Source organism: Betta splendens, chromosome 9, assembly GCF_900634795.4.
Source record: "Betta splendens chromosome 9, fBetSpl5.4, whole genome shotgun sequence".
In the NCBI taxonomy this organism is placed as follows: domain Eukaryota; kingdom Metazoa; phylum Chordata; class Actinopteri; order Anabantiformes; family Osphronemidae; genus Betta; species Betta splendens.
In genome coordinates, this window is record NC_040889.2 from 22,779,884 (window position 1) to 22,803,334 (window position 23,451).

The 23,451-nt window shown below is 40.4% G+C and overlaps 2 protein-coding genes across 4 annotated transcripts; one reads left to right on the plus strand and one right to left on the minus strand.

Moving 5' to 3' along the window:
- Nucleotides 1-5,553: 5,553 nt before the first annotated feature.
- On the minus strand, nucleotides 5,554-11,601 carry rmi1 (RMI1, RecQ mediated genome instability 1, homolog (S. cerevisiae)). Its single transcript, XM_029162580.3, has 9 exons — nucleotides 11,336-11,601; nucleotides 10,982-11,194; nucleotides 9,733-9,843; nucleotides 9,079-9,228; nucleotides 8,364-8,434; nucleotides 8,146-8,269; nucleotides 7,963-8,050; nucleotides 7,434-7,617; nucleotides 5,554-7,086 (listed from the first exon to the last, which is right to left on the minus strand). The coding sequence occupies exons 2-9, from the start codon at nucleotides 11,141-11,143 to the stop codon at nucleotides 6,003-6,005; spliced, it is 1,974 nt and encodes a 657-aa protein (XP_029018413.1). The 5' UTR covers nucleotides 11,144-11,194; nucleotides 11,336-11,601; the 3' UTR covers nucleotides 5,554-6,002.
- A 9-nt stretch (nucleotides 11,602-11,610) lies between these two features.
- Nucleotides 11,611-23,438, plus strand: hnrnpk (heterogeneous nuclear ribonucleoprotein K). Of its 3 annotated transcripts, none has more exons than XM_029162583.2 (17): nucleotides 11,611-11,741; nucleotides 12,621-12,693; nucleotides 12,807-12,976; nucleotides 13,349-13,446; nucleotides 13,704-13,760; nucleotides 14,697-14,740; nucleotides 16,147-16,219; nucleotides 16,506-16,619; nucleotides 17,050-17,178; nucleotides 17,680-18,011; nucleotides 18,474-18,521; nucleotides 19,682-19,721; nucleotides 20,523-20,538; nucleotides 20,775-20,807; nucleotides 20,960-21,027; nucleotides 21,346-21,515; nucleotides 22,355-23,438. In XM_029162583.2, the coding sequence occupies exons 3-17, from the start codon at nucleotides 12,919-12,921 to the stop codon at nucleotides 22,383-22,385; spliced, it is 1,311 nt and encodes a 436-aa protein (XP_029018416.1). In that variant the 5' UTR covers nucleotides 11,611-11,741; nucleotides 12,621-12,693; nucleotides 12,807-12,918; the 3' UTR covers nucleotides 22,386-23,438. The 3 variants fall into 3 exon arrangements, with proteins under 3 accessions (XP_029018416.1, XP_029018415.1, XP_055367974.1); XM_029162582.2 differs by having other exon boundaries at nucleotides 22,595-23,438; XM_055511999.1 differs by lacking the exon at nucleotides 18,474-18,521 and having other exon boundaries at nucleotides 22,595-23,438.
- Nucleotides 23,439-23,451: the final 13 nt, after the last annotated feature.

Genomic DNA, 23,451 nt, shown 5'->3' on the forward strand with positions numbered 1-23,451 from the left:
GCATCCTGTCACCTAATAACCTTCATAACCTGTTGTGATGATGTGATATCAGGGCATTGGCCATATTTATATCTGCAGCCTATTTTAAGCGTTTCTTTGAGAAATGGTTTGATGCATTTACCCTTTTCTCACCACCTGAGCACATACTGTATCATAACTCTTTTTAATGTTCAGTTTTTACACACTGATTCCTGGGCCTAATCAGGAAAAGACCCAGTTCCCGCCCGCCGGCCTCAGCTTTGTCCAGACCCTGTCCTCCTTCTGTTTGTCCTTGCTAGCCTTTGCTCCCCATTCTTATCTACACTCGTTTTTTTACCGGCCGCTGTTGTACGGCAGCTTATTAAATTGGATTTGAGAGCGAGAGGCACCCCAGTTTCCTTCAGCAAAGGATGATTGAAATTTAGCAGCTTGACAGCAGAGCGTTTCGACATTACTTTGAGAACATGCCTCCTAATAAACACAGGAAAAACGAGGCTACGCCTGTAATTAATTAAATGTTAGCACAACAAAAATATTAATCTACCACAGAAGACAGTGCTGAGGCCCAAGGTTTAATTTTTGTCCGTACTTACACAAACCAACACTCAACACTGACTGAAACATGGAGGAAAAAAACAAAACTCCTTCCCAGAACAAATATTTACTTACATCCTCTATGTCAGCAGCTTATTTCAAGGAAAAAGGAACAGAGGAGAAAATATCCAACCACTACTCCACTATGTTAAAATTGACTAAATTATCCACTACATGCAAGACTTAAAATTGTTAACATTATGGAAGCTCAATAAAATACAATTAGACAGAATTGGCCTCAATAGAATAACAAACATGCTTACAGGGCAAGACATTTGCAAGAGTGTGATAATGCATTCTAATGGCCGGGCAACCGTTAGCAGCCGGCTGGACCATTTCTGATCAGTTCCATTAATAAGACTTAATAATGTCCCCATAGACATCCAAGACTTGTTTCTCCGGTGTGTGCGTGTGCATAAATGAATGGCCAATTTTGATTATTTGTTGAATTTTGTTCTCTGCAGGCAACATAACCCTGCTCTCCCCTAAGTGCAATAGTTAATTTCCCCCTCTCTTTCTGCGCTCTCTGTGTTTTAGATGCATCGAGAATCTTCTGATTAAATGTAAGAACTTACAACTCCGATCAATACCGTGGGGCGCATGGGGAAACTTACTGTTGAGTAGGTTCAGCGTTAGTGCCTCTCCAACTCCTTAGCATCAGTGCAAATACCTGAAGCAGCTTAGTTTTAGTAGTAAAATGACGGACGGCGCGATAAAGCACCTGCAATTCATGTTCACCACAGTTCATGTGGACTCTGGATGATTAATTAAAATGTCAACACACTTGAGATGAATCAGTCTTTACCAGAACACTTCAGTGTCAATATTCAATCATTTATAAGTGGTTTGGAGACAGTTATAGTATAAATGTATTTTCATAGCGGCAGGGAGTGTTCACATCTATGTTATTTGGTACAATAACGTGCCATTTGTTAAGAGAAATTTCAGTTTCAGCAGATCAATAATAAAAATTTAACAGAGAGATTAGGGAGAAAGCCACACTCCTCTAAGAAGAAGCTACCTCAGGAGTAAAAGCCGGACGGTGCCTGTAACAATATGTTGTGTGCCTACAGCCTTCGGGAGAACACTCAACGCTGGAGGTTTATTCCCATATGCCAATCACTACGGCAACAACACAGTAATTTGCCAAACAGCTTTTCAGTCTGCGTGCGTGTGTCTGTGTCGGATAGTCACTCACTTCAGCTTTTACTTCTCTGTCCGTGCAAATGTGCACAAAACACATCCGGAAACATCCTTTCAGACATTTGTTGTTTTTTTCGTTATATATGTTCTGCTTCTAGATGAAGCACCCCCCTTTAACCCATACACCTCCTAATCTCCTCTGGTGCATCTCATTTCCCCTTAATTCCTTCTTGTCCCAACGGTTTCCTGGTGGTGACCTTTCCGTTTCATACCCAGCCTCATAAATGAATGTCAACAAACAAGCACACAAGTAGATGAACATACACATCAATTAACACCATAACTGTGAAACCCTCACCTTCAACTGTGACCAGACCCACAATAAGACCTGCGATAATCTCCTCTATGAATAAGACATAAACAGGAATTCAGTGGCGACGTACTACAGGTCTGGAGAAGCCGGCAGACGGACTCACTCACTCACTCACTCACTCACTCACTCACTCACTCACTCACTCACTCACTCACTCACTCACTCACTCGCTCACTCACTCACTGAGTGCCAGCGAGTTCAAAGACCCTTGTTGACCTGAGCGGAGCATAACGCTTGATGCGCGGTCTGTCATTTGCCGTCCTCTGTAGTCTTTTCCAGCCTGTGCATTCTCTTAATATTAAGTTTTAAGGGTGCAGAACAAGACTTCATGATGTTCAAGAGGTGTAAGGGTGCAGTGAAAGCACTCTGCACAGCTTGTCAAATTACCCTCCTAATGGCCAGCTTGTCAGGCTGCCTTGTCTCCGCGGGGAAAAAAAAGGACAAGTGGGGGGAGCGAACTATTCTCTTCCTTGTCACAGCAAAATCACTCATTCTTCTCTTTATCTGGTACCTTTGCTTTCTTTTCTTTTAAGTTCTGCTTCTCAAGTACATCCTGCTTGTATTCAAATGGTAGTAATGACTTGGTAGTATAAGAGTGGAGTGTAGAAAGAAGCCGGCCGTATTGTGGGCCTGTCAATCGCTTGTCTGCACTCTTTCAGAGTTGCCTCAGCAGCTTTAATATGCTTTCCCATTATGTCTGGTTAACCATCATTCACCTGAAGCATCAGTAGGAGGTCAAAGACCAGAATAATTTTTCTCCCTAATTGTAAGATTCCGCATTTTTTTTCTTACTTGCCATCAACTGAATGTTAGAAATGTTTTAAAATATATTGTCAAAGAATACAACAAGAAATTGACCTGTTGCTAAAGTGAATTATTTGTGTATTACAGTTTTATATGGGAGACAATCGATGTCGCTGTGTCTGTGGTTTTGTTTATACTTCAAACTATTTTTGGCTCAACTCGATTTTTTTTAAATGAGCTTCTGACAAAATACAGTATATTTACATGATTCATGTTCTAAAGTAAACGTTTGACTCACCTATATTATATTACAATAATTATTATTTTCATTCTTACTTAATTATTATCACACTGATACACTTTCAGACATAGTGACAGCAACAACTTTTGTCAGCCCCTGAAAACTTTGCTATAAACACAAAATAGGTCCTTTCTCATTCCTTTTCAAACCACAACACTCATCCCCTCGATCCGCCCAGATGAACCCAAAGGAGGACGGTACTCCATTGTTTCCTTAGTCCAATTTCCTCTTAATTCTCTATTCCTTCAATGATTCACATCCTCCACCATAAGCAGGCATGTACGCACACACACGAGGAGAAGTATGTTTTTGCCATGAAAAGAAACCATTTGCTCATTTTGATGGAGGACTAAAAGAGAGGTTGAGTTGTCTAAGTGGGTTTTTCATTACTAAATGTAATAGGGCAAAGAAAATTACAGCTGCTGCAGCAGGAGGGGTATTAGGTTTGCTCGTGTACTTTTTACACTGATATTTGAAATGACCAAAGAGCTGTATATTAGAATTAGAGAAATTAGCACAGCGCGCTCTCCTCCCCGTGCGCTCTGTCCCTCCCATCTTAGTCCCCGCCGCTCGCCTGCTATCTGCAATTTGGAAAGATACATCCAAACTCACGGGGGAATGAAAAAGCTTGTTTTATCTCCTGCTACCGCTCCGGACTGAGACAGAAGTGGAAGACCAACATAATTGAGGAAATAGTATTGCAAATGGAAAGCTATTAGGGCAGTCAAGCACTTTCTCATGCTGCTTATGAAATATGTCATTCATCGTGTGTCACTGCATGACAAACTTTTAAAGACTGAAAAATTGTAATTTCCTCACAAATCTGCGCAGCACAGCCGTTCAAAGAATGCCAGACCCACACGGCACATGTAACAGGTCCACCAGGAAATGGCGACGGCCACAACTTTTAGATCCTCTGAAACAAAGAACGCTGAATGTCCTCTGTATTTGCTGTTAAATGATTTATAAGTAGAACCACTTCACAGACAACATATAGTGAAATATTACAACGCTGGTTACTGCGGTAAACAGACCTTTTATTTGTATTACTATTATCACCCGCCACCACCATCCAGAGGTGCTAATGTTGTGGAGGACCTGTCAACAGGTACACAGCCTCACGCAGCAAGCGGTAAAACGTGAAGTGTTAGTGTGACACCTGTCCACCTCAGCGTAGCATTTTTTTCTGTCAGCCTATTAATTAAGTGGCAGATAAATGCAACAATAAAATAAGTGTTGAATACCAGCAATAAACAGAGCTGTTACCAAATCTGGGTAAATACACAGCGGCTCTCATAAGAGCGTTTAGTGGCTGTAATCTACACTCGCATCACTTTAAGCACTTATCATTAAAGTTGATAACAAAGGTAGAGAACAGCCTAATTATCTTAATCGCCGTATTATATATCGTTTCATTTAACGTACAGTTTGTTCAAATAACATTGTTATAATAGTGCAACATCAAATATCAACAAACCTTTGGATGTTTTAACATTAACAGCACTGGCTTTTAAGTCTGAAGGTAACTTTACATCTTATTCACCCAAAAGATGCTGACATCTCTCAGTATTTTCTCTGATTTCCTCCTCTGCTCGGTTTCCTGTGTACGTGTATCAAATAAGATAACAGGAAACAAGATAAACACTCTAGTTTCACATTTATAGAGGTCAACACATCACTTGCGTGGCTTATATCTGTACAGTACATGTCAACATAATCATAGCTGAAATACTATATTGCTGCACTCTGTATAGTGGCGTCCAGCATCACATCATACTTATACCACTTAGATGTACACCCCCATCGCTTTATTTACTCAATCACCCCATATTTAATTCACTTGAACCTCCCTATGCGCAGCTTTGCCTCCTCGCCTCCCCCACCCCAACGTCGTTTCCAAGCTCATTAGCAAATAATAGGCTATCAACATGCCTAGTGGGGTCCTGATTTAGATGTTCAACCTGATTAGCGCCTAATGAACTGAGACCAGCCACCTGAATGAAAGAGCACACCGTAGGGCCAGACAACAACATATATGCATATGCTCTCCCAGCCAGGCACAAAGAGAAGCAAAAGGTAAGCATACAGTACATACCCACCAACATACGATCCCCATGGTGTCTTTAATTACCCGTGTTTTGCTCATTATCACGCTGAAGACAGGAGACACTGCACGCTCATTATACAGGACGAAAGCAGATGAGACAAATTAATTTAAATGGTTGAGATGTTTCATCTCAAAGAGAGCTACAGTCCAGATATTATGGCAAGGCTAATTAGCATTATGTGTTTAAACTGTGCATATCCCAAAGGTGCTTTTAATAAAACTATTACACACCAGTCAAGCATTCTGGTTTGTCTGGTTATTTATCTAATTCTGAGGGAATAAAACACAAACAGAAAAAGGTAAAATCAGAAGCAAGCTTAAATTGACATTTTATTAATGAGATTAAAAAAAACTACATTGAAATGCAAATGAAAATATTGCATTTTTGGTATGTGTTCATCCAATACAGAGACGAGGCTTCTAAACAGAAGTGACTTTAGCTCCTTAACACCACACAGGCTCTTGATGCAGTGCAATTGATTCAGGGGAGAGAAAAAAAACACTCAGAAGAGCTGAAAGCTAATAAAAAATGCCCCATCACTTATGGCAGATGCGTTGCACTGCCACACTCTACTCGGTGATCTTATTCACACATTCTGCTCTCCAACTGAAGCAGAAGAGCAGGTTGATCACCACTTTAAAAAAAATATCATGAGGGAAGGCTTGTATTAAACGCGGATGTTCAACGTTATATTGGTCCCAGTTTGTTGGCAATTCTCATTCAAATCTTTGCTTTCATTATTGCTCCACGTTGCCTCTGTTTATTTTCTCGAGTCTTTCACCCTCTGCTCCAACTCCTGGAGCACTTTCTCGTTGATGGGTTCAGCCTTGGTCACCACAGCTTTCTTACCCACCGGTTCAACCACAATGGTCATAACGCAGCACATATCCACCAGCTGTTCCTGACACCGCCTCATCCCAGCTTCCAGCTCACCTCTCCGGGCTGGATCACGCTTCATAAGCCCCTTCTCAGCCACGGAGAAGCCGAGCAGGCTCGTCAAAACCTTATCGGATAACTCCACATCCAAGTAGCCCGTTCCATCAGAAATCGTAGCACAGACCCGCCAAACGCCGTTGTTGCTGCTCAGTTTGCCCAAGAGAGTCACGATGAACGCTTTGACGTGAATCTCCGTGGTGTGGGGGTGTGGTTTGGACATCAGATCCTCTAGCAGGCATAAGTATGTAAAAGGTGGAGAGGTCAGCGTGACGGCAGGGACAGTGCTGTCTGCTTCTCTGGCTGTTGGGGAGAAGCTTTGCCCCTGCACAGCGCTTTGTGACCTCTCATTATCTGTTTTAGTGCTCTGCAATGCAAACATGTCTAACTCTTCAGTACAGAAGTCCATATCCTCATCCATAACATCACCCTCGTTATTAGTTACAAACTCAGATTCATGTGATGGCTTTGAAGCTGCAGGGGGAAAGGGTGTGGATGCAGCTGACTGCACTGTAGATCCTCTAGTGCTGCCCTTATAGTCTCTGTCACGTATTGTGGGTGTGGATTTGCTACATGAACCAAAGCCTTTTGAAGTGTGCTGCTCACTTTTTGCTACTCTGTCCAAATTGCCAGGAGTTTCCATTATTCTGGTGGTGTTCTCTGGTGTGTTTCTGTGACTGGTGCCAGACTGTGGGATTACATTTGTGCTTTCCTGGTAAATGACACTGTCCAACTCATCCAGCGGAAGATCATCAAAGTCTTCATCAGGAAAATCTTGGTCTGCCATGTTCTGAACTTGAATTTCTTGTTGGGTCTGGTCTTGTTCATTTCCACGGTAATGACTTTTGACTGAACCATCTCTGCCACTCTGGGTGAAACCACTTGTGTTAGAGCGGAGGGAGGATTCACCTCTGAAAGACACCAGCCAGAGTTAAATAAACTACTGTTTGTGACTACACAACTACGTTCAGTGTTCTGGGTGTAATGGTAAACATGAGGTGGACAGTCAGTTATATATAGTGTTGTTTCTCCTTATAGCCTGATATTGGGTAATTTACAACATGAATAAACAGCATTTATCTGTATCAAATTTTTTAGTCTGTACAAGAGGGAAATGTAGTAGTGTAGTGTAGGATGTGGTATTAAATGTTCTCGTAACATACCACAAAGCTGCTTTTGACAAACAATATACTAAAATTTTCCAATCTTAGGTCCAACAGTGAGGTTCAGCATTTAAATGTCATTGTTAACCGCCCACCTGGATGAAGTTGCTGACACAACGCTCCTGACAGACATGCTTCTCGTGAGAGAGTTTATGCTGAGTGTCCTGTAGCCACTGTCCTGAACTGGAGGGGCCTGAACCCTCTCCACCACGTCCTGGGCCTCCAGACTGGCCAACAACTCTGCATCTTCCAGCTCAAGGACCTCCACATCCTGATTGCCTATAAAGAGAACAGGAGATTATGTATTATTGTCTTCATCATTTGCAGTCATTCACTGCCACATATAAGCCAGCAGCTACTTTATCTACTGCTGCAACCCAACATAAGGCTGCTCAGTCCATTGCAGCCTCAGAGGACTTCTTTGATTCTGTAATAGGAAAGAAGTTGAACAGAAAGAATCTTCTTGTTTGCAGGTTGCTGCCAGAGACTGGTTTTGAGGTCCTATCAAGATAACGTCTTCACAGTGCTAATTGATTACATACTAGTGTTGAGTCCATGCAAAATTCAAGCAACATCATCTACATTTGTGAAATAATCAAAAATGTAACGCTCTGATACGTATACCTTGCTGCAATGCTGGAAGGCTCCTCTCCTCTTCATGCTGCTGCTGCTCCTCTTCTGGAAGTCCCAGAGTTCGACACAGCACTCTGCCCTGTCAGAGCGGTTTAGTAAAATCTCGTAATTTAGCTACTTATATTAACCATGAACTTAAATAATATGATTTGCCTACAGACAGTTGTGGTTCACCTGATGGTTTCTGTCTATCAGGTCTTCCACTTCACCCCCTAAGATCTTGATGTTACATGGCCCCAACAACAGCACCCCAAGTCTGCAAACCATCTGACCTTGCAATTGTATCTTTACTCCAGGCCTAAAACAACAATGTCCCATAACTAGCAGCATGCCTGAAAAGTTGTGCTTCTTAAATAAATGTTGGAAGGCCTAAGTTTTATATTATCCCTAACCTGAGTGCAGTGTTGAGGACAGGGATAGGCCGATACTCCATGGCCTTTAGGTTTTGGACGCCATCTGTCACCTGTACAAGAGATAATGTGTTTTAGCAACAACAGCTTTATTTTATTTGACAGTGATTGCAGGTGTATTTGAACTGTAGTCGGTTTCCGCATCCCATGACTCCTAGAACTGCAGGGCCTACGTCTGAGCCAGAAAAACTGAAAAAGAAACCAATGCAACGTTTCTAAGCAACACCGGCACTATTCTTGAGAAACCATAGCGCAGTGACAACTGTACTACTTAAAGAGAAAATTACAGTCTGTGCCTTATGTTCCAGCAATTTGCTCTTTCATATACCCTCGGTAATACTTGGCGCTAGTCCACTCTGATTCACTTAGACAGAGAAGCAGAAGTCTTCGTTATTTTCTTCAAAAATACCCACACAATAACAAAGTTGGCCCATACATTAGAGAGAGCAACTGATTGAGTACGGCTGTAAAAAACCAAACATTATATAGCATACTATCAAACAGGCTGCAGTCAAAAGCAGTTCATGTCAAATGCCAAACATTTCTTTTACTGATGAGTTACCATTATACAAGTGCCTCTATTATTATTTTTATTATAATAATATTGTGCTACTTTACACCCTGACGACTGATAGTTTTTTTGTATTTGCCAGTTGGATTTTTTCCTTTCCGGTTTCATTATCTAAATGTCTTTAACCTGCAGAAGCAGCATCCGGGTTGGCCTTGCTTCCCAGGACCTCTGGGTGGTCTGTGTGACAGCGGACACTTCATCATTGGTACAGTCTGTGCCTTTCCACTTCTGCAGCTGGCCGTATGCTGGCTGACTGATGTCCATTAAAGAGTCAACCTGAAGCAGAAATGGATATTCCAGGATATGCATTACCTCATTTTACTATATTGCTAACCTTTAGACATACTGTACATCCTGTGGCTCCCGTCAATATTGTACGGTTTGGAACCAACACATACTGTATTTAAGCACCTTCTCAAGCTTTACAACTGTGTTTCAATTTATCATAAACAGGAAAACTGTATTCCAGTGGTGATGATTGTACAATAATGATTGCTTCTCTAAAAAAATGCTGAACACCCTTAGAACTGTAATAGCTTGTGGTGAGATGATTTGTCGCATTTTGTTTATTGTTGGTATTAAAATTATAACACAGCACATCAAAGGTGCAGAAGTGACTGGTTTATTGAAAATATATTTTCCCTACATACAGTAGACTGGTACATGCATCTTGGGTAAAGGCAAAACTTAGTTCTGAATTTAGAATTTAGCAAAGGGTGTTGTTCCAAACATTAAAAGGTAACAAACATGAGATGAAATACAGGATCACTATGCCTGTACCTGAACACAGAAGATACCGCTCAGTTCAGTCTTCTGCGCCTGATCAAGCCCTTCTGGGAGAACAGGGTAGTCCAGGTCCCTCAGGTCGGTCAACAGCCATTGATCCAGTGCCTGCCATTTCATGTCATGCAATGAAGCACATGGCGTTTTAGGGTAAGATTATGACTTATTGAAAAACCCATTTTATAAAAAATTTTCAAATTTGTTGTTCAACACACAAGATGATATTGTCAGATTTATTTGCACTGTATGAATCAAATTATGATGCAGTAAAATTTCAGAATTAGAAAACTCTGTACTCAATGGAATGATTCAACAAACACAAACGTCACAGATTTTCACACGCAGTTACTCAGTAGTGTTATGAATTCCCCAGAGATTTTGGTCTCATACTCATTATATGCACATATTTGTTTGTATTAATAAAAATATGCTCTGATGGATCACGTCTACAGACCATGCATGTCACTTATGTCGTTAACTTTTGATATGTGCGTTCACAAATTATAAAAAACACAACTTTAAACCACAGAGAAACACAGCAGTTCCGGAACAATATTTAGGTACAATGTGGCGCACAAACGATGCGTTGGTGCAGGAAAACATACCCCACATGACGCCACTACCAGCTGGTACAGATGACACCAGGCAGAATGAATTCATGCTGTTTACACAAAAATGCTGCCCTGCATGTTGCTGAAGAAACTAGGATTTGTCAGACCAGGAGGCGTCCGTTCACTCCTCAATCCCCCACTTTTGCTGATCATCATCTACCGTAGCGTAATCTGCTTCTGACAGCAGTAGAGATGTGCATGATCTTGGCCACTTGTTATTCGTCTGCTCCAGTATTCAGTAAGTTGTGCTGATTTTTGGCACAGTGGATTTGTGGGGATTTGTGTAGCTTTTGAAAATATTTGCATAGTGAGTCAGAGTGTGTACAAAATGCCTTGAGATTAACAGAGAAAAAACAATAACCCCCCATGTTTCTGATACTGAACCTATATTTTAACCTACATTTTTCTATGTTAAATGAATTAATTGGTTTAAAATATTATCAGTAACATATACTGTAGGTAAAATAACCTTCAAAATTCAGTTGCCTGCGAAGCTGATCTGACTGACCATTAATCAGGAATTGTGAAATTAGGGCATGTGACACAGGACACATGCAAGAAGTGACAAATAACCACAAAAATTTATTTCATATTAAATATCTATTTGCGTTTATTTGCAGCTACATCATGCGTACCTGCTGGTTGATTTGCTGCTGTGACAGATGACCTGCTCCCCCTGCCTCTTCCTGCAGCCAGTCCACACAGGCTTCCAACCAAGCAAATGGCACGTGGATGTGCCAGGTCGACTGCAGCCAAGTTTGGGTGCTACGTACCACCGTCCGGATCTCAGGGCCCATGTTCTCTTTGTATTTCACTCAGGCCTTTTTCTGCTATTTTCCTTTGCTGATCTGGATATTATGAATGAGACAAGAGAGACAGATTGTGTGAGAACTGCATGCAAAAACAATATGAGCCAGAAAAATAAAAAGTCAAAAAACAGCATTAGCTTTACCAAGTGATCTTAAGAGTATTTGTGTTTTTAACGTTACCTGACAAGCATGGAGGCAGTGCCCTCCATGGAGTTCTGTCAAGGCGCGAAAGTTGACTATCTTAGACGTGTCCTTACAAATTATGTATATATGCAACTTCCGTTATTAAACGTAACAATGAAAACTCAGCAGTTGAAGTCCTAATAAAAACACATATCAAAAATAAGTAGCTCGTACGTTAAAGCAGAAAACCTCGAAAATGTAGGTTGTATGCGCATCCGGAAGAACGATATTCCATTTTGACACGAAACCGCCTTTACGGATCTAACTGACACATTCTACAGCCAATTGCAACTCTCGACTCTATGATTAGCTTTCTACTCGGCCAATCAGGACACTCCTAGTCAACGCGTCCATTTCCAGGTTCGGTGGAGAAGGAAGGGGTGAACAAGGTGTTGCACTGAAGGTTCGTGTTTCGGGATAATATCATTTTTTTATTGTGTACGTTGTATTTAATGTGGTTTACAGGCAACCATATTATGTATAGCACGTATTTAGCAGTCACGGCATTGCTTTGAAGCGTCTGGTGAACGCGATCTAATAACTGGCCTAGGTAGCTCATCTCGACCGGGATCATGGCAACATGGCGAAATTACTTAGCCGTTAGCTTGATCGCGTCTTTTGTATTGGCAGATTTGTTGTATTTTATCAACACCTGTGTTATAGCCCTACCTCGCGATTAAGTGCATCGTTAAAAACTAATATATTGTGTGGAAAACCCAGTGTGGTAAAAATAACTAACTGAAACCCACCTACACGCAGAAGCTAACACTTTTAGGCTAACTAGTTAGCGCTGTAGCTAACGTTAACCGCACTAATTACACAACTATCTCTACCCCGTGGTCGCGAGGTTCTCGCTAACTTTCAGTTTCGTGAGTTGCATAATAATTACATAATTAATTGTATTTTTTTCATAAAGTATTAGTAAATGTTACATTACATACAACATTACGTACAATTACTTCAACGTTTGTTATCTCAAAATTCATTACTGACTGGTTAAATTGTTTTGTCGCACACTTCATTTGTCACGAAACACTGTAAAACGCCTGTTTACTTCACCCTCCTTAACTCTATCATATCTACGATTTAACGATTATTAGAGTGGCTGATTTTAATAATCCCACACTGATGCTCGTGGACACAGTCGACGCTTATTGTTAAAGCTCAAGCAGCGCGGCTGTAGCATTTGCGAGATATGGCGATGAGAATGTGTGGGATTTAAACGCATTGATTTTTTTTTTTTTAGAATAAGTATTTCATCTAGTCTATCTCTCTCCGACAGGTTGCAGCAGCTGTTTGGTTCTTGCTTACTTAGTTCCGCCTATCAACACGCCCTTCTTCCATAATAAATATCGGTGAGTGCCGCTGCTCTGCCAGTTTTTCCAACCCGGGTGCTTGAATAACCGGATCTCCAGCCCACAAGCTGAAAATGTTTAATCTCCTTTTTTCGCTTTTACAATGCCGACAGAGTGCTCCAGCTCACAGGAGCCAGCTTTTTGCTTCGGTCTTTGTGCTGCTGCTGCCGTTGACTGTTCCCTAAACCGGGGTGCCTACCACACATCTTCCACTACCAGGAGACCATGGACACCGACACTGAACAGCAAGAAGAGACTTCGTTCAGCAACACAGAGACTAACGGTATATAACCGAACTACTGAAATGTCTGTGTCTATTATGTTGCGAGAAAAATAAATTGGCTTGCAGTAGCTTATTATTCAGTGTTTGAATATTTGGGAGGCACCTTTTTAGAAATTGGCCACTTTGAGGTTCTTGATGTACCTATTATGAAACCTATGATGTAGATTTTCACCAGTCAATTTTTTTTCTCAAAGCTATTTATAAACTGCTATATTTTTATCTGAATCTTCTAAATCATGAACGGAAATTGACATTCTAAATATCACTCTCATAGTTCTATGCACCATTGGATGCGGTGATATTGTAATTACTTAGTATTTCAGTAAACTATGTATGCAGGTTTGTCAGTGTGTTTTTATCTTCTTACGCCAGGTAAGCGCCCTGCTGAGGATGCAGATGAGCAGAAATCATTCAAGCGCTCCAGGAACTCAGATGAGATGGTTGAGCTTCGCATCCTCCTGCAGAGCAAAGTAAATCAACTCTCCTTTCATTGCACGTTTTATGTTGAACTCTTATTAAATTTTTTTCTTATTTGCTTTGCTTTCTGGTAGTCTTGGCTTTGTTTTTTTGTGCCATGCTTACAATTCATCATATTTTTGAATAATTAATTTGTGGTTTAGTTTGTGCAGCTGTTATACTAGAAATACTCTGTTACATTTGGTAACTGCAGTACTATAGTACATTTTTTGAATAACCTCTTGTTTTGGCTTATATTTTGTGTTCTTAGAATGCAGGAGCTGTAATTGGGAAGGGTGGAAAAAACATCAAAGCCCTCCGTACAGATGTGAGTATATCTATTCTATTCAAACTGAACCTTTATTTTTTCTTTGTTTTATAGTCTTGATTTTTTTCCCTCCTGGTTTTCAGTCTTTTTAATTACCCAGCCTCCTCAATAGACCATTCTTCCCGGATAACTGATATAACACATGTTCTGATATTTGGCAATAGTTTTTCTTTTTTTATTTTTAGAGATAAGGTCAGCTTATGCATGTTTTGATATCACCCTTCTTCTCATGAGATCTTCTAATAAACCCTTCAGGTTGTTTTTATCATTCTTCTCCTCACATGAACATCATGTGATTGCCTCAGATATAGTGACCCTAGGCAAAAAAGTCTAATTTAGTGTCCATTTGATTCTCCATGATGGTAATTGATTGTAAAAGTGCCATTGTGATTGCTCTTGTTAATTTGAAAATATGAGCACAGTGTGGTGTTTAAGAGTTCACCTGCAGCGCCAACTAGTTTACAAGTGTTAAAGCAACCAAGCCAGTTCCTAATTCATTAAAGCCATTGCCTCTTTCTGTAGCCTTCCAAATTTGTTCCACTCTTTTTCACTGTCTTGGTCTAATCCCAAAAACTGAACTTTTCATGTTCTTAATATGCCATTACCCGTTTTCCAATGTCACCTTTTCTCCTTTTCTCTCTTTGACAATCCAATCTCTGAGAGAATCACATTAAAGTCACATTTGAACGGTGTAGAGCCTGTATATTAAAAATGTATTCCTCTTCCCTCTTCCCTCTCCCTTGTTTATTATTTTACTGTTGACTTTTTTGCCCACTTCCTCCTCTGTTGCCCATGTTCTGGATGGCCCCTCCTGCGCCCGCCCACCTGACACCCTGGTTGGCCCTGCCCATTATCGTGCCCTGTCCCTAAATGGGCGCCTTACTTGATTGACATCTGTGTTCGAATGGCCCTGGCCCCTGTCCATGCCACGCCCAGTACAATGCCAGTGTGTCAGTCCCAGACAGCAGTGGGCCTGAGCGGTATGTCCCTAAGCTCCTCCCTCTCACTGCCAGACTACAGGTCAAACAAAAAGAAGGAATGAATATTAAATAGTCCTGCCTCTGTCAAGTCACTGTATTTAACATACCTGTTGTCACAGTATTTTAGCCTGAGTTAAAATGCATTAATGCATTTATATCCAAATCTGCCTAATAAACCTGTAGCTGCCATGTCAACATCCTTTTTAATGTTTTTTTAAACTCTTGCCAACATTGAAACTTAGGCTGGTGTTTTTCCAACAGTCTGCAGCTGTCTTTTTAAATCTCTGCTATAATCTGTGCAATATGTTTGTGGTTTTGTTTTTTTCCATTGGTGATTATCTTCTTTACCTTGAGCATTTTCACTTCCCTCCCCCCTCAGAGTGGATATACTGGTGTTTTTTTGTTAGTTTTTTAGTTTAATAAGCCCACCTGCTTCTTGCACCATCCCATTCTTTCCTCAATGAACATACTTATTGTATTTAAATATTCAGATTATCCATCCAAAGCTATTTACATACACCCAATCTGAAATGCAAAAAGGAAAGCCAGGCTTCAGGTGTTTTTCTGTGCATTTTCCTTTCTTAACTTCTGCTTCAGCTGAACTTAATTATTAAATATCGGAGCTATTGAAAGTAGAGGCCGTAGCTCTCCTTGCCACCTGTCATATATTGCTTCTCCCATCTTTCAAAAAGCATCAGCTCCACTGGTTGAAAACTTCATTTTCCATGGTATAATCTAATCTGTTATTCAGCTGTCTGCCATTTTGCTTCCATGTACAAACTGTGCTTAAGTTCTTTGATTGGTAAATGCATTGTTTATTTTAAGTCACTAGGTGGGTGCAGACAACAAAATCACATTAAAAATTTGCTGGCCAAAGTCACAATACGTTTTTCATAGTGTGATTTGAAAATGATAAAATTGCAGTTAATGTCTTTGTGGTGTGCATCCACCAAACTCTGCTTTAGGACTTTAGAATTCTTTCCAGCACTATTGGTGCTTCTTTCTTCCAGATCCTCAGACTTCACCCTCCCCGTCTTGCCCCTTCAATGGTCACCAATTGCAGTCACCTTTCTTTGGGTCCCTTTTTTATTTGTCTCTTTCCTTTCTTTTTTTTCTCTGGACAAAACAGTTTTCATTTCATTGCACTGGGTACCAGCTTTTTGTTAGTTAAAGTTTTTAAATTTCGGTAGCCTAATGTGTAGAATCCTTCAAACACTGGTAATAGACATTACTTTAGTCTCAATAGAGTTCATAAAGAATTTGTTTTTTTCTGTGGCAAATAATATATTATGAATTCTCTCATCTAAATGTTGTTCCTTCCCTCCTGGGTGTTTTGCTGGCACCCTCAACCCCACCTTTTGTGTGTGGCTGTCCTTTGCCCTGTAATTGGTGGGTGAAATTTGAAGCATCCTAAGCATCAGTGCCGACATTGAGACAGTTGGAGAAATCTTGCTCAAGATTATCCCAACCCTGGAAGAGGTGCGAACATTTTGAACTTATTTTCTTTCTCTTTCTGTACGGTCAGACACTACAAACTAAAGCAGTTATTTAGAAGTGAGAACTTAGTGAATGTTAACATTTGTTAATGTCCTTGGCCTTGCAGGGATGTACATTAGTTCAAATTAATGTTACTGTGCTTGCTTTAGTTTTTTGTGCTGCTAGATTTGAAACTTTTAGGTTGGATTACTCCAGCCAGTAAGTGATTTGGCTAGGTTAAACTGGATTGAACCTGTCTAATATCTTATATTGTACTTCCCACCCCCAGTACCAGCAATACAATGGCATGGATTTTGACTGTGAGCTGCGCCTGCTCATCCACCAGAGCCTGGCAGGCTCGATCATTGGGGTGAAGGGAGCCAAGATCAAGGAGCTCCGGGAGGTACGTGATGCATGAGATCGGAGTGTGTGATTTGCACACAACACTACCTGATTTGTTAAAACCATTAAAGCCTAGAAATAAAACTATTTATAGCATTAATTCTTAAACCATCTTTTGAAATGCCATCTTTTAATTTTTGAAAAAAATACATGTACGGTTAAGATTAAACCCAGCTTTGTTATTAACGTGGCTTATTTTTCTAATAATAATTTGTTTGTTTGGTCTCAAACTGCCTTTCATTATTCTGTATTCCTGGCTCTGTGTCCTGGAACATTGTAACTTCAAAACGTGGAAATACACAGAAAATTACATAATTGTGATTTCATGAGAGTTTATTTTTACTGTGGTAACTTTCCCTTATTTATTTGTTTGTTTGTTTGTTCTCTGTTTGTTTGTGTGTTTTCTTGCTTTTGTGTGTTCGTGTCTCCAGAACACAAAGACCAGCATCAAGCTGTTTCAGGAGTGTTGTCCTCAGTCGACAGACCGGGTGGTGCTGGTTGGCGGTAAAACCGAAAGGGTGGTGGAATGTATCAAAACTATGCTGGAGCTGATCTCTGAAGTAAGAATCTTCTCGGAGTTGTTAAGAATTTTGTTTCTTGTCCCTTTTTAATTTGGTATTAACAACTTCCTATCATTAGTACGTACACAATATATTACAAATACATTAGTAAATAAAAACAATTATGAAATTATTAGTTATTTAAGTTTGAACAGACCATCTTTAAGTTAGCACAATCGATATAATTTCAATCATTGACCGTTCAGAATCAAACTGGTTTCAGGTTTGTTTTACAAAAGCTATTTTGCTGAAATCACAATGTGGTGAGATGGGTCAGTCAGCTCTGCTTTCATTGTTCTGAAAACTGCTGGATATAATATTTTCCTTATGTCATAATATAGCCTACGATGATGTGGGTTAGACTGGCTATTTGTAGCCTAGCTGTACATTTTTAAAATGAAGAGAGATTGTGATTATGGTCAACTGTATGATATTAAGTGTTCTGCTCTTTTGGCTAAAATGCTGCATTGTCATTGGATCTTTTTTGTCTTTCTCTTTTAGGCTCCCATAAAGGGACGTGCACAACCATACGACCCCAACTTCTATGATGAAACATATGAATATGGTGGGTTCACAATGATGTTCGAAGAGAGGGGGAGCAGCCGCAGGCTTATGGGAGGCTTCCCCATGCGTGGTAGCAGATCTAGCGGTGGAGACCGTGCGTTTGATCGAATGCCCTCTAGCAGAGGGGTACGAGGACCCATGCCCCCCTCTCGTCGAGACTACGACGAGATGAGCCCCCGCCGAGGGCCTCCTCCACCTCACCCAAGTAGGGTTGGCAGGGGAAGCTCCCGTGTTCGCAACATGCCCATGGGCCACCCACACAGAGGAGGGTAAGACATGGACAGAAATTCGTCTGCTTTTTTTAATTTATTCAGACATTTGAGACCTACTGCAAGAAATCCTGAGTTTGTTTAATTATTTACTTTTAGTATAGGCATGAAAATGATTGCACCCATCAGTGTGAAGTTCTTTTTACTTATTTTAAACCTTCTTGACTTTAATTTTTTTGGATCTAACTGCTTCAGTTCAGACCCAGAGTTTTATGTAAAGCACAAGCTCCCCCCGCCCCAACACTTCCATGTACAAATCTTAATCCTTTTACAGGTGCATTTAAATGTTTCAGATTTGTTTTACATACTGTAATAGCAAAAAATGAGATTTTCATACTGTTTCATACTCTGCACCTTTTTGAATACATTTATATTCATGTTAATCATTCCATTAATTTTATGTGCTCATCAGTGTATGTGTGGGTGTGTTTGTGTCTTTTCCCATCTCCATCTTGCCCACAGAGATGACCGTTACTATGACTCGTACCGCGGCTCAGATGAGAGGTCAAAGTAAGTTTCTGTCACCAAATTTCTGCTTAATTGTCATAATTTAGTGTAGCAGGGGAATTTTGACATCATGTTTGCAAAAGTGTTGTGTTAAGGTGTCCCTGCATTTTCCCAATTTATTGATGCTATTTGTGCCTATCCCTGGTTGCCCATGCATTATCAAAGTTGATAAATATATACCTTTGGTCTTGTAATATCCTTAACCCTTAATATTAACTACTTACTGGCATCCTATGTTTTACAGATTTTTTTTACCTGTAGTGTTCTAAGCATCACAGGTCCTTGTAACCCAATCTGCATTGACCTGTTCATACTTGTTTATGGGGAACTGCAATAATGCTGTATAACATGTTCTTCCCTGAATTAATAACCCATCCTATCTTCCATTTACTCCCTCTGTTTTCTGAACCCTGCTGGGGATGGGAGAAAGCATTTGTGGTGGTGTTTTTGTTGAGCTGAGCAGGAGCTGCAGGGTACATATGCAGGTCTAATTTACAGTGAACACCGTCTGTCAATTTTACAGCTTTTTGTAAACTGTATGTGTTGGTTTAAATTTCATTTCTTGTACAATATTGAAAGCATAAAATAATACTATAGCAGAACAGAATAATGACCATGCGTTGGTTACCATTACCCGTCAACATCTCTATAATTGTAATAGAATTGGCTGCAAATAAGACTGATCATTTTTGCAGATACTTGTTCTAATATGTTGATTTCATGGCTTACGACGGTGTCTGGCTAATGCAGCGTGTGTTATGCTAAGGCTGTAGTTTGACAACACATTGTTCTTTGGGAACAGTGAAATTAAATCCCCATTTCTACTATCGGTTATTTTATTTGAGCTCAGTTTTGGGGAAGGGGGAGCAGCAGCCCTTGGCTCTGATCATCACCACCACCACCTGTCACTCCTCTCACCATAACACTGTCAGAGCTGTTCCTGTTACTGTGTGGGAAGATGGCTGAGAGGAAATGTGTTTATACTGTAATCTTGCTCAGCGTGTGTGTGCAGTTTGACCTAGACCAGAAATTTTCTTTGGAATGTTGTCAAGATTTTTTTTCCTAAACATTTTCTATTTCTTCCCACCCCCACCCATATCTTCTCTCCTTCTCTTTGCCCCTCCACCCATCTCCCTCCCTCAATGGCACTCTTTCGTCATCAGTGACAGAAGAGGCAGACCGGATCGCTATAGCGATAACATGGTTAGTGACCCTTTTCTAAACGCATTCAACAGTGATACTACCATCATATTGGGCAACAGTGTCCTTGAGCTGCCTAGTCGTTGGGTCCAGCTCTAGACCGTATCATTTGACTGTGTTGCTGTTGTGCTAATTTTATTTATTTTATTTTTGGGTGGGGGGGTAATATAAACATAACTGTCCACATGTGCCACGTGTGTGTGCACATTCATCTGAGTCCTGGCCATGCATCCAAGCTAGTTTTGGCATGGTGTAAGCATCCTACCAAATGACCGTAATCACCACAGCTAGAGACACCCCATAATAATCAGCTATAATTGCCCTCTTACTGTGTACTTTTCACGGCCAGTCTGTTTTTCCTCCAAGAGAGGGAGGATGTTGGGGGTGGGGGTGGCCATGGTTCGTTGCTAGGCAACAATAACGCTTTGTTGACAGACTAGAAGGTCTCTCTCTCTCTCCCTCTCTCCCTGAGAGCTGGCAGGATACTGCCTGCCGTTGCTCAGCAACAGCTTTTTGAATTGCTTGTTGCCTTGGTGACAGCAGCAGCTGAATAGCAGGTGAAAATAGGGGCTGATGGAGATGCAAGGAGAGATGGGAAAGAGGGAGGGATGGAGGAGGAGGAGTCTGGTTTATGGATGAGAACTGGGTGGCTTTTAGTTGAATCCACTCTATGGACAAGGCTGCTGCATCATCCATACAATTGTACTTGCAACCGTCTCTCCGTTCACCTGGGATGTGTAAAACGATGAAAGGAATCCGTTGTTACATATGTAACTCATCTCTGTTTCTGTTTGTTTTCTATAGAGCGGGGGAGGATATGGTAAGTTCAAAGCCTAATGTATTTTGTGTCATTTGAGTTTGTTTTCAGGGCTGTGAATGTGTTTGTGTGCGTTTAAGTAGAGGCAATTACCATCAGCATATGACTATCAAGCATTTTGTCTAAATGTATTTTCTACATCGTTGTCTTAAAATGTATTTGTATATTCAAATCCTTTCAAAATATTGAAATATATCTGTATTGAGTACCCATTGAGTACCCTTTTTCCCCAATAACAGAAAACAGTTCCTCCTGGGATAGCTACCAGTCAGGTAAGTCAACTCAGGTTTGGGTATTGATCAGTACTATTTAGAAGAATTGTTGAGCGGTGTGCTATAATGTTGGTAGCTAAGCATTGACTGGTCTACGTACTTGACCATCTGGTTTTACTCATCACCACTGGTTTCCCCTGTGTCATCATCAGGTGGACGTGGATCCTATAATGACTTGGGTGGCCCTGTCATCACCACACAAGTAACGATTCCTAAAGATGTGAGTGTATGACCTGACGTTGTCATCTCTCTATTTTGATATCCATATGTTTTGGAGTGACCTTGCTGGTATAAATTTTGTTGGGCGTACCAGTAACTCATTCTGTTCCCCACCCTTTTCAACATTCACCAAAAATGCAGTTATGGTGGTCCTTCAGTAAAATGTGTTAACAATTATGAAGCATTGTGTTAAAGTCATGTCACACAAGCTTTTAGCCCTTAATTGATTTAATCTTCTCAATATTTTGAAGATAAGCACATACATTTCCAGTACATCAAATATTTCTGCTCTTTTTTTCACCCTCTCATTCACCGGCAGCTGGCCGGTTCAATCATTGGTAAGGGAGGCCAGCGGATCAAACAGATCCGTCATGAGTCTGGAGCCTCCATCAAGATTGATGAGCCTCTGGAGGGTTCTGAGGACAGAATTATCACTATAACCGGGACCCAAGATCAGATCCAGAATGCTCAATACCTTCTACAGAACAGGCAAGTGGATAATGGCCTCAATGTTTTACTAACTGAAAGTCTTAGGATTTTGAATTTTTCTATTTTAGTATTTCAGTGTAACCATTTAATGCCACTAAAGTCTTTTGAAAGCCTTAGTGAAACACATCAAAGTTGAGGTTAATATAATAAAACTATTCTGTATTTCAATCTACTGCAAGAATATAGATTAATACTTACATGTTTTTCCATAGCTGCATCGTGATGTTAGTTAACATACTTTTAATTGGGTTCTGTTATGCGTTTCTGTTGCCTGCAGTCTCTTCTTCACTAACCCCTTCCTTTCTTTCCATGCAACCTGCAACTAGTTGCTACAAACCTTCCTCTTAACATGAAATGGCTGTGAAGGAGTAGGCAAACTGGATAATTGTACATATTGTGTAACACTTTTAAAACTGCCAGTGTGATTGACATGTTTCTATGCCTGTCACATTTGTCCATTTGATATTATTATTAGTAGAGGGGAATTACGAAAAAAGTCTATTTTCCATCTAAGCCGTTTCACTGTCAAGCAGGGAGTGGATTGATTCTTCCCTGGCTGCTGCTGTGTGGAAGACTAGTGATTTTGTTGTTTTTAGTTAGATCAACCGACAACAAATCACAGTCTGCCAAATAGCATGGGCTCCTTCTCTTCTGTCTCCCTTGGCAACCAGTAGGCACGTATCATACACACTACTTCCTTGTTGATGCTGTCCGAGCTTAGCCCGAATGCTAATACAGCTGCAGACCTGCTGCTGCTGTCTCATGAGTAGTGTAGTGTTGCCATGGTAACTAACCCCTCACTCCCTCTTTCTTTCTTCCTTCCTTTCCTTCCTCTTCAGTGTTTTGCACCTGCTTGGACACAGGGACTAACCACACCCCTTTTTTCTCCTCTTCTTCGCTGTCTTTCAATCATCAATGGCTATTGCTCCCTCCTCTCCTCTGTCTCCTGTCTTACCTGCTCTCTTCATATGATTTTGTGCTCCCACAGTTGTGTAGCTATGTATTTACACTGTCAATAAGTTGGACATTGCATTTTTCTTTGTTTTGTTTTTTATTTATTTTTCCACTCTTTATTTCAGTGTGAAGCAGTACTCTGGTCATTGTCTGTAGACCCAGGAGACTCTGATTGACGCAGATTCACAATGCCCCTTTCCCCTCAGCCTTTCTGCCCTTGTCCAACACATCCCCTTCAGACTCTTATTCTGGATTGTGGGTGTCTTTCTTTTTTTAATTTTATTTTTGTATTTTTTAATGAAAGAATTGTCCAACATTCCTGTGCATAAAAGAAAATGTAGATTTATAAGAGTGTAAACCATTAATTTACCTGATAAACTTTGCTTTTTTTCCCTAACACATCTGTCAGAAATATTCTTCATTCTCCTGACAAAATAAACACCCATTTTTTTTTTTTGATTTTTTTTTTTTTTTTTTTTTTTGATGGGTTTTGTTTTTGATATGTTTGTGTGGTTTAAAACTGTCCATTGTGTATGTGTGTGTATGTGTACATAGACATGTCAGCATGTGTGGGGCTTCACATGCAGTTGTATGACATTACTACTCTGTGCAAGCTGCAGAATGTAAGCTACATTTTTTTCATATTGAACTATTTTGTTTTAGATGTGGGAAATTTTTACCCTTCAGCATAGTTTTTTGCGATGTTTAAGTTGGGACTCTTCTACATGCCAGATACAGGAGAATATGACTTATTTGTTAGCAAATCTGTGGTAGCTGTGATGCGAAAAAAAGATCGGAATCATTTGAGTCCTCAAATATGTAGCTATGACTTTGACATTTACTATAGATTTGACAAATGATATTCAACTTGTCCCTGCAGTTTCCTGTGTTCTACACTTGTTTGCCCTCCATGCTGTAGACTTCACATTGTCAGATTGTAAAATGAATAAAGATGCCACTTTTTACCAATCAGTTTGAATTT